At 42.3% G+C, this 10,102-nt stretch overlaps 1 protein-coding gene across 1 annotated transcript; it reads right to left on the bottom strand.

The window, feature by feature from the left end:
• Positions 1-4,387: 4,387 nt before the first annotated feature.
• fzd1 (frizzled class receptor 1) lies at positions 4,388-9,843 on the bottom strand. Its single transcript, XM_034698230.1, has one exon. It carries the CDS (start codon positions 9,480-9,482, stop codon positions 7,821-7,823), a length of 1,662 nt encoding a protein of 553 aa, XP_034554121.1. The 5' UTR covers positions 9,483-9,843; the 3' UTR covers positions 4,388-7,820.
• Between the last annotated feature and the right edge of the window lie 259 nt (positions 9,844-10,102).

Genomic DNA, 10,102 nt, shown 5'->3' with positions numbered 1-10,102 from the left:
TGGGACCATTTGTGCTGGAAATTAAATTATGTAAAAAATAAACCACCAAATTACTGATACATATATACAAAAATATATATATTCAAATCCCTGAAAGAAGCTTACAATCTAGTACAATTTGATCTGTTTTTTTTTCATGAGGTCTTTTTCAAACTGAGTAGTTCAATTTAAATCAGAGGTTAAAAAATAACTGATTAAACACTTAAATCAATAAACACTTTCTGGGGTGTTAAAGGTGACATATTATGCTCTTTTTCATCAAAATATATTGGTCTAAGAGGTCCCCTAAACATGTCTTTAATGTTGATTGCTCAAAAAAATACTTTGAAATCAGATTTTGGTATGCCTGTAAGTACTTCAGAAAAAACAATGAAGTTAATGTGCAGCACAAAATACGTGGTGTTAAACTTGCATACCATAGAAATACTAGTTTGAGGCTTAACCACATAAGCTTAAAGCACAAGGAGAAAACAGCAGAGACAGATAACAGGCAGTCTCTGTTAACACACGTCGTTGTGACGAAACCAGAGCGGTGAAGATTAGCCTGATAATAACCAAAATGGTAACTGGAGATATGCTCCCAATTAAGTTTTGTGGAAGGAGAAGGCTGCAAAGAGCTGATCGTGTTAATCGAGCCGGAGTACAAGCTACCATCACGAAGAACAACAGCTACAGTATGAGAGTGGAAAAGATGTATGAAGAAAAGGCAGCAGAACTTACTACAATTCTGGTCTGGTAGGTCCGTGCCCGACTGAATTTTATTTATTTATTTTTGATTACAGTTAAAAAAATAAAATAATTGCGAGTACTCGAGTAATCGTTCATTAGGAAATTCGAGTAATCAAGTACGAGGATTATGGTAAATTCCCATCCCTAGTTTTGTGTGAAAAATAAGACCCATTAATCCTTGCTTGTTGTCTAAAGTTAAGGCTAATAAAATTATCTCTGAGAAAAAAAATTCCCAACATCTGTTACTAATGTTTTTCCAGGGAAACATTTAACCTCCTTAGCTCCTTCTAAAATCAAGTTGTTACTGGTCAGGATGTAGTTTGAATATTCAAAATGACATTCTGGATATCTGAAAATAAAATTATGGATTGTAGATATCTGAAATGAGAACTCTTCCCAGGAAAAATACTTTTGCAGATTTCTAAAATTTTCACTTTGGACAATAAGAATGAACGTGTCATTAAATGTTGAAACATCTTGCCATAGAGCCTGTGTCTTATAGTTATGCTAACTTTCCTTTGTGCATGATGTTGGAAATATCTTTCCTGGCTGTCCATTGACGACTTCCAGACTGTCCGGGCAGACTGGGATAGCACCGAGAGCGCTGTGGGCCTCCAACCATATTATCTGCACAGGGAGATCTCACATGTCATACTAGTAGCTGTTTACATCCCCCCTCTGCCAACCCGACTACGGTGTCCAACGTTCTCAGCGCTGCCATAGCCAGACTCCAGACAGACCACCAGAGTGCCCTCTTCCTGATCTCTGGGACTTCAACCGTGTATTTATTTTCTACATAGTTTATTATTGTATTTGTATGACTTATTGTGTATAGAGCAACTGTAATGACCTAATTTCTTCCCCGGGATAAATAAAGTATTTCTGATTCTTATTCTGACAGACGTGACTCGAGCAGTGAATCCTGGAAAACTCTCTTTTTAAAGCTGGGTTAAAGCAGGTTAAAACAGGCATCATGCGTACACATCTTGTTTAGAAAAGTTTTGTTATCAAAGTTTGACTGAACACTTGAAACCTGGTGCCAGAGCCTCTCACGTGGCTACTTAAGCTGGACGGTGATGCAGCCAAGTCTTCGTGAAGTGCACCCTCAGTGGAGCAGGCTGAAGATGATGGAGAGTCTAAAAAGGCCCAGGGCAAAAACAGCTGCTGCTGACAAGACACAATATCAGAAACTCAGAGCACAAGAGGAGTCGGCATGAAGCTCTCTGTGACCTCAAGGAGTCAATCTTTTAATGCTGCTATTAGAGATCTGCACCCTGACCTCCACCAGGCCTGTACCTCCGACTTTAACCTCCAACCTTACCACACAGAAATACAAGAAATGACTAAGACCTTTAAATTACTTGGTGTTACCCATGTAGCAACCTCCCTTGGACCTGAGTCCAAATAAAGATGTGAAATTGGGTTTTCGTCTAAAGTTCCTGGAACCTTTGGTCTGCAGCTTCACAGCCTGCAAATCTTTTTCAAATCAGTCACCATATGCTGATAATAAATAGCTTTTTTTATTTTTGTTTTTGTGTGTGTGCTTCAAAAACTTCAATATTTGTGCAGCATTGCAATAACAGTAAACATGGAGGAGATTGAAGGTGTAATAGAAGTGAAATTCTCTTCAATCACAGTGTTGGAACTCAGTGAACAAAAACAAACATACAAGTTTGTGGATGCAGAGTTTCACATGGTGGTTTTGCTAAAATGCTTCTCAACCAATCAGTAAAGCTCACCACTTTTAGCCCCACTCCCAAAATTCCTGTACTTCTCAATGTATTACCCTCCAGCAATAAAAAATAATGTCCCGGATATTAGCGCTGACCCGGCTGCCTGCGATGGAAATGCTCCGAGTTCCACCGAAGGTTAAGTCCCTGGGGCGAGTTCCTGTGGTGGAAACGCGGTTTAAGATTAAGAGAGATGGGTTTTTTTCAAAATAAAGAAGAAAACAGGCCTTCAGTTTGAGCTTCTGCTGCTGAAATGTTTGTCTTTCTACAACAGGAGCCAGAGCACTGCTGCTGCCAGATCTGATTATATCTTCAGCTACCCTAAAAAGCACAACATATGTAAAACAATATACGCTATGTTCCTCTCCAGATCATACAGCAGAACCAGATGTGAGGCTGAAGCTACTGAGAAGACTACCCTGCATCAGCTTCAGTTAGAGATTATTATAATGAACTCAGGGCTGCAGAGAAATCAGCATCACAAGAGCGGAGTGTTTTTCACGTCTTCCATCTTCCATCTCACGTTGTTTTTTAAGACCATGTGGGAGACAAGCACAATACGCCCTCTGCAGATGCCTTACAATAAGACTCTTAGTAAGTCTGTAATATATATAAAGGCAGTGACTGACTCACCATGAGAAACACATTGACTATTCACTATTACCGTGTCAAAAATATGTTCCAGTTTCCAACAAAGAGAGCAGTTTTCACAGTTGTCATACGCATACGACAATCCATGTCAGCGCTCAAAGGGCCGTGTGGGGCTGGATTCAAAGCTGTGTGAGTGATAAAGAAGGAAGCAGCATGGTGTGAGGAACTGCCTGGACCTGTGACTGTGGCAGCTGACCCATGAACATCGCTACCACACTGAGGTCAAAACTTCTTCATGAACTGTAGTTATTAGCCCAGCTGCGGACAAGGTCTCCTGGGGATTAGTCTGCATTCCAGTGATTCCGGAGATGAGTTAAAGAAATGCGAGAGATGTGCTTTTATGGCTGCTTTCTAACGTTTTTCAGCATGTTGTGTCTTATTCCTTTTCTTAATGTGAGTAAAATATAGATGTGAACATTTGAGTGTGATAAAATAGCTAAATTAGCAAAGGTTAATTTAGCACAAATACTGGCAGCATGAGGAAATAGTTGGACAACACTATAAGACTGAACTTTCCCTATAAGGCACTTGAACTTAAGTATTTCCATTTTGCAATACATTTAACAGTTTCTAACGAATGCTTTCTTTCTGAAATTAGATTCAGTGTTGCATAATTGGAGTGCACAATTTAGTTCCATAAAACTATGTCATGATGTCAGGGTTCCCGTTTTGGTGGTTTCATTGGTGAGTGTTGGTTGAGGGTCAAAGGGAAGCAGCTGGGTCCTCAGACTCCAGGATTTGTGAACACAAACTTAATCTAGTGTGTTGCTTTTTCAGTCTGTTCATCAGTCCTGCTCTCCTAACTCTACCTCAACATTAAAGGTGTGAAGAAAAACCCAGTCCTGGTTCTGTGAGAGGAACCAAGGTCAGCTGAAAAAGTCAAATAAATATGGTGTTTTCTTCACGTTAAATTATTTTGTACTTAAAAAGATTGTTATAATAACAGTTACTTCTTGATTTGGTTAAGTTTTAGCTGAATGCATTTTCACACAGACAATGGCTTTGAGTTTTGTAGCAGCCACCTCAGAATACACTCAAACTTCACTGATCAGGTAAACAAAACAAAAAAGAATGTAGGGAGAAAGATTTTTTGACTTTTTTTTTTTAAATTGTAGGCTTCCTTCTGAGATCTTCTTCCGTGCATTACATTAAACTGAAAGAGTTAAACTTTGTTTCAAAAAGCAAGAGTAAAAGTAATCCTAATCTGATTTCTGTTACGCCTTCATCCAACACTCTTCTGTCTGTGTGAAAGGGAAAAAGACAAATCGCACAGAGCGGACAGTTGCAGTGGTGAGATTGTTTTTATTCTCATAAAGCAATCAATGTAGTGTTTATATAAGATTCTTTTCTATAAATATAAAGGTTCTCTTCATAGCAAATGCAAAAAAAATGAAATTACTTCAAAGCTGTGACTATTGTAGAGCCGTCAACACAATAAACGGATTATTATGAACCGGAAGCACCGTGTGAAGGAGCAGTTGACAAGAACACAAGTCAGGATGTGTGTGTGTGTGTGTGTGTGTGAGAGAGAGAGAGAGCCGCGATGCACTGACAGCAGCCGCTCTGCATTTCAACACAAGGCTTCCTTTCTCCTGCAGTGGAAGACATGCAAGCTGCTGGCTGCGTTTCAGTCCCACAGTGCAGACACGCAACTATGTTCACCGGGATCGAATTACCCTGCAGATCAACCCGAGTCTCCTCCTCACAATAACTGACACATTCAACGTCCACATGAAGGAGGCATGTCGGGGAGCATCAATCAGAGGTATGACTTGTTACAGACATTGATGAAGCAGACAAACAACTCTCATGTTGTAAATAAAAACATAATTACAGTGCTGTGTTGAAGTTTGGAGTCCCCTTACAGCTGGGTGTGCAGTGTTCTGAAAAAATAAAAAGATACCTCCGAATTAAAAAAAATACAGCCCTCCTCCTGCAGCTCTCCCCTCTCTGTGAGCCTGACCAACCAGACGAGCACACGGCGGCATAAGCAAGAGCCTCGAACGCACACAGTGATTATCATGTGTACTTCTTCATGCTCCTAATCAATCGCTACAACGCGTTTAGAGAGTACAACACAATCATGTGAAAGGCTAACCCGCCCAAGCTTTGAGTCCAAATCTCTGAAATGCTGTGCGGATGCTGTCAGGTGTTTTATTGCGCTTATTCGCCATAGAATCAGGCTGTCATGCTCATCTGCAGTAGAAAACAGCCAATAACGTACGCCCGCTCGCTCTGGATTGAGCCGTGATTGGCCAAAGTGTCTCGTCACAAGCTCTGAAAAAGAAAAAAAAACAGAGCCAGGAGGAGATGCAGAAGTCTGCTTTTCTCCCACACATCTTGAATTACAATATGCAGAGAGGTTATTGTTAAGGACACCACAAATAAGAAAGCTACTCTGGCTTCTGGCTTTGAAACAAAATGTTGTTCTACAAGAAACTTTGAATTCACAGTAAGAGTAAAGCATGATGTTTAAAGGAAGCATGCAAACCTGTGTCTTGTTTGTGCCAGATGATTTTATGTTAATAAAATACAACATTTAAACTCAGTTCTTCAAACATTGCCTGATGATGCACTCTCAGATAAAATAAAGGGAGTTATCATGATTCATTTTTCTTATGAAACCTGAATTACCTTGTCAATTCAACAAAATGCTGAATCCGCGCTACACCCAGAATTTCTCACATTTTCCTGAGCTCACTTCTTGTTTTTTTACTGGCAGTAAAAGTCAAAATGATTCCAGCTCTGAATCCTGTTTCAACCGGCAGCTACAACCTGAACACAAGATCTCCAGAGACGCAGAAAACGTGGAGGACTGAGCAGTTTTTTCCTCTTTAGCACGATTAACGTCTGATGTAGGTTAACGAGTATTGTCATTATTAATTCATTAGCTTAAAAAAAAAAATCATCTGAAAAAAAAAAATATTGTAATTTTTTTTCCAAAGCCTGAGTCAGGTGTGAAATAATTTGTTTTATCTGACCAACCATCAAAACACCTGAAGATGTTTACTTTTATGCAAGATAAAATCCTCACATTTAAAGTAGAATCATAGAAATGCCTGGCCTTTGTCTTGCTCCATTATTTGCTGAAATAACTAATCAATCAAAAAAGTTATTTAAAGGTTCTCAGTTATTTGTCTTTGCTCTGCTGACACTTCATGCATTTGAATAAATTCTTCTCACTTTGGATCAATTTAAAAAAAATCAGGGGAGCAAAACAAACATTGAAGGCTCAAAGGAACGTCCAATCACACACAGCACTGTACACACATGAATGTTTCAAACACTCTGAGGTCTCCTCCATTCAGTTCTTGAAATGTAAAGTTCACTAAAATCACAGAAAGCCCGTCTGAATGATGTTTGAACTCACAGTCGAAAAGAAACACACCAGAGTTTTTGCATGTTTTACACCCTCAGAATTCCTGTGACTTCATTTCTCAACACCAAACTTCAGTGTTTGATATTCTGTTTTCTTTCAAACATTTTAAATTTTTTGTTATATGTTAAAGGAAATTAATTTGAATACTAGGAGTGTACGAAAGATATAAAATGAACTGGATATTGTGAAACTGTTTTTAAAAACTTAATTTTTTTTAAATGATTTGGAATTTGTAAAAAGAGATAAACATGTCGTGTTTACTTTGACAGTATAAAAAAGCACTGTTGGATGTAACAGACTCAGTCACACCCACTATACTAAAAAGAGACTTAGCTCTGACTTTATGCAATAGGTGGTGTGTTTTTTGCAGCAAGAGATTCTGAATCTTTTAATGAAAACTTGGAATGCATCGCCTTGATTTCAATTCATCAAATCACAGTGACGACTGGTGATCTAAATCACGTCACCAGATTCTTACGTTAGATATTTTAGGGGTGAAAAATGTAAGATTGTGTCATATGCATTAACATTATATTGTATGATTAATTCAGCACAGCCATGATGGTCAGAGTAAGAGCTGTTTGAAGGTCTCTGCAGGTAGATTTTTAATTCTGGTTAAAAATAAAATCTGTTTTCAGATGTTTGGAAAAAATCACCATAAAATACTTTCAGGGCTAAAACATGCAAAAACATTTGCACGGTGCGTTATGCTGGCATGATTCTGTGTGCTTTATTTGGAAAGGAATGTTTTAACTGTTAGGCCCGAGCTACAGGCCACAACCATCTGTCACAATGACTCACATTCACAACCTGTGCACCGCTTCTTGTCCCACACTGCTGACATTTCCCTTCAGACCCGGGCAACTGCTGCTCGACTGTATAACAGACACAAAGTACAGCTGGTTAATCAGGATAAGAGGGAGCCACGAGGAAGCACTTGGGTTTCACGGGACTCTGCTTAGAATAGACCCAGAGCTCACAGGCGGCTCACTGATCAAAGACACCAACGCTCCATGAGAAATACTCCCAGTGGTGTCCACAGTAAGTCAGGTCATGAGACCTAAGGATCCTTGACGGTCAGCTGGCTCCTTGTGTTCATTAAGTACAATTCCATTATGTCCAAATATGAAAAAAGAGTTGTTGTTTTTTTTAAAAAGACGTATTTTTAAATCTTTAAATACAAATATATACTTACAAAAATCTCACAAATGTATATGTACATTAAAAAACAGACCAAGTGTCTCCTGAAGTCCGAGAAAAATCAGAAAAGGAAAATAACAAAAGAGGATTATCATTCAGTTTGTCACTATGCAGTCTGTGTGAGGGCCACATTACACTGTGGTCTCCCCCTGTTTACTGTTGGCCAGTCTCGTGTAAAACCTCCTCCAGGAGTTCAGGGTCTTCCCAGACCAGATCCAGAAGCCAGAGGTGATGCCCACAATGAGCGTCATGAGATACTTTATCATGAAGACGGTGAAGTCGGGACTCATGTTCGGGTGGTTCTGGATGGGACACGGCACGGCGTACGTCTTGCAGGTCTGGCTGATCCACGTCCGCTCCCACTGCTCTCTGAAGGCCTGCTCGTAGAAGTAGCAGGCGATGACGATGGTGGCTGGCACAGTGTACAGGACGCTGAAGATCCCTATCCGCACCATGAGCTTCTCCAGCTTCTCTGTCTTTGTGCCGTCGTGCTTCATGATGGTTCGGATGCGGAACAGGGACACGAAACCTGCTAACAGGAAGGAGGTCCCGATGAAGAGGTAAACAAACAGCGGGGCCAGGACAAAGCCTCGAAGAGCATCCACGCTGTTGATGCCAACGAAGCAGACCCCGCTCAGCACGTCTCCATCCACCTGACCCACCGCCAGGATGGTGATGGTCTTGATGGCGGGCACGGCCCAGGCTGCTAGGTGGAAGTACTGAGAGTTAGCCTCGATGGCTTCGTGGCCCCATTTCATCCCTGCTGCCAGGAACCAGGTGAGAGCCAGGATCACCCACCAGATGGAGCTGGCCATGCTGAAGAAGTAGAGCATCATGAAGAGGATGGTACAGCCCTCCTTCTTCGTGCCCTGCACCACAGTCCTGATGTCATTGTCAAATCTGTCATTGCAGACCACCTTGTCCTCCAGTAAAAACCCAGTGATGTAGGCGATGGACACCATGGTGTAGCAGCCCGAAAGGAAGACGATGGGCCGCTCTGGGTAGCTAAAGCGCTTCATGTCCACCAGGTAGGTCAGTACTGTGAACAAAGTGGAAGCACAACACAGCACTGACCAAATCCCGATCCATATCCGGGCAAATTTGAGCTCCTCCTCATTGAAGTACATCATCCCGTGAGATCTCTTTGGCTCGCAAGGCGCGCCGCAGTTCTCCTGCCCGAGGAAGCGGTAGTTCAGGTAGGGGGGCACCTTGAGCGAGGCCGGGCACCTGAACTGTCCGTTCATGGGGTCCGGCAGTGTGCGCTCGGTGGGGTACGCTCCAGGTCCTTCCGGCTCCGTGCGGTCCGACATGTTCTGCCCGACGCACAGCTCCCCTGCGCCGTGCACTGGGAAGGACTCGCAGGCCAGGCTGTCGGGCCACTGGAAACCGAACTTGTTCATGAGAGCTTCGCAGCCCTGCCGTGCGCGCTCGCATAGAGAGCGGCACGGAGGCAGCGCCTGCTCGAGCACCGTGCACACCGGCGCATACATGGAGCAGAGGAAGAACTTTAAATCCGGGGAGCACTGCACTTTCACCAACGGGTAGAACTGGTGCACCTCCAGCCCCGCGTCCTCCTGGTTGGTGTGGCCCAGCAGGTTCGGCATGATGGTCTCGTTGTACGCGATGTCCGTGCACAGTGGAATGGAAATGGGCTGGCAGAATCCGTGCTCCGGTATAGACATTCCTCGGTCCCCGCCACCGTACTGTCCGTTCACTCGGAAAATCCCCCCGTTCAGGACCAGAATACAGAAGAATAAAGACAACACCAGACCACAGAGTCTGCTGTGCGCCATGGTGAGGGTCTCTCCGACGCCGCACTTTATTCTCTGGCTGAACTAACTTACGCGTCGTCGCCAGGCAGCAGGTACTTCCTTGAATGCTCTTTGTTGGCGTCTCTTCGTGAGGAGAAACAGCTCCTTTCACCAGGATTTCAGCTCTCCTGCACCCCGTTTTTCACTGCACAGAGCTGATATGACAACGTGACAGTAAAAAAAACCGGTATCATTGAGACCGGCTCCGGTCCTTCTTCGGTTTGATTCAGAATAAAAAGCCAGCTCCTCCAGGAGAAGCTGCTCCTGTCTCCAGTCTACCAGACAGCTCAGTTTAGTCTGCCGTTCAAACCTGTTCTGCTCTCCCTCACTCGTTCATAACAAAGTCAAGTGAAACACAAAGCAGGAGCGTTTCCGGTCCTATCTTTCGAAATAAGAGTCCCACAAAATGACTCCAACTACTTAACAGAATGATAGACACTGATATAACTTTATTTATTTTTTTATTTTTGAAGAATGTCTATAGTTAAAGAGGGCATGATTTTATATGATTCATATCAGACTTGAGACATCATGCAATTACACTATACGGACAATCACACATAACCCAGGTTTACATTCCAGGTTTACGTTTTTTAATCTAA

This window comes from Notolabrus celidotus, chromosome 12 (assembly GCF_009762535.1).
Source record: "Notolabrus celidotus isolate fNotCel1 chromosome 12, fNotCel1.pri, whole genome shotgun sequence".
Classification (NCBI taxonomy): domain Eukaryota; kingdom Metazoa; phylum Chordata; class Actinopteri; order Labriformes; family Labridae; genus Notolabrus; species Notolabrus celidotus.
Note: the sequence above shows the minus strand (reverse complement) of the source record. Positions and strands in the feature narration are given on the sequence as shown.

What these genes read in the sequence shown, in the direction of transcription:
- fzd1 (XM_034698230.1), bottom strand. Translation starts at nt 9,482, where the DNA reads ATGGCGCACAGCAGACTCTGTGGTCTGGTGTTGTCTTTATTCTTCTGT.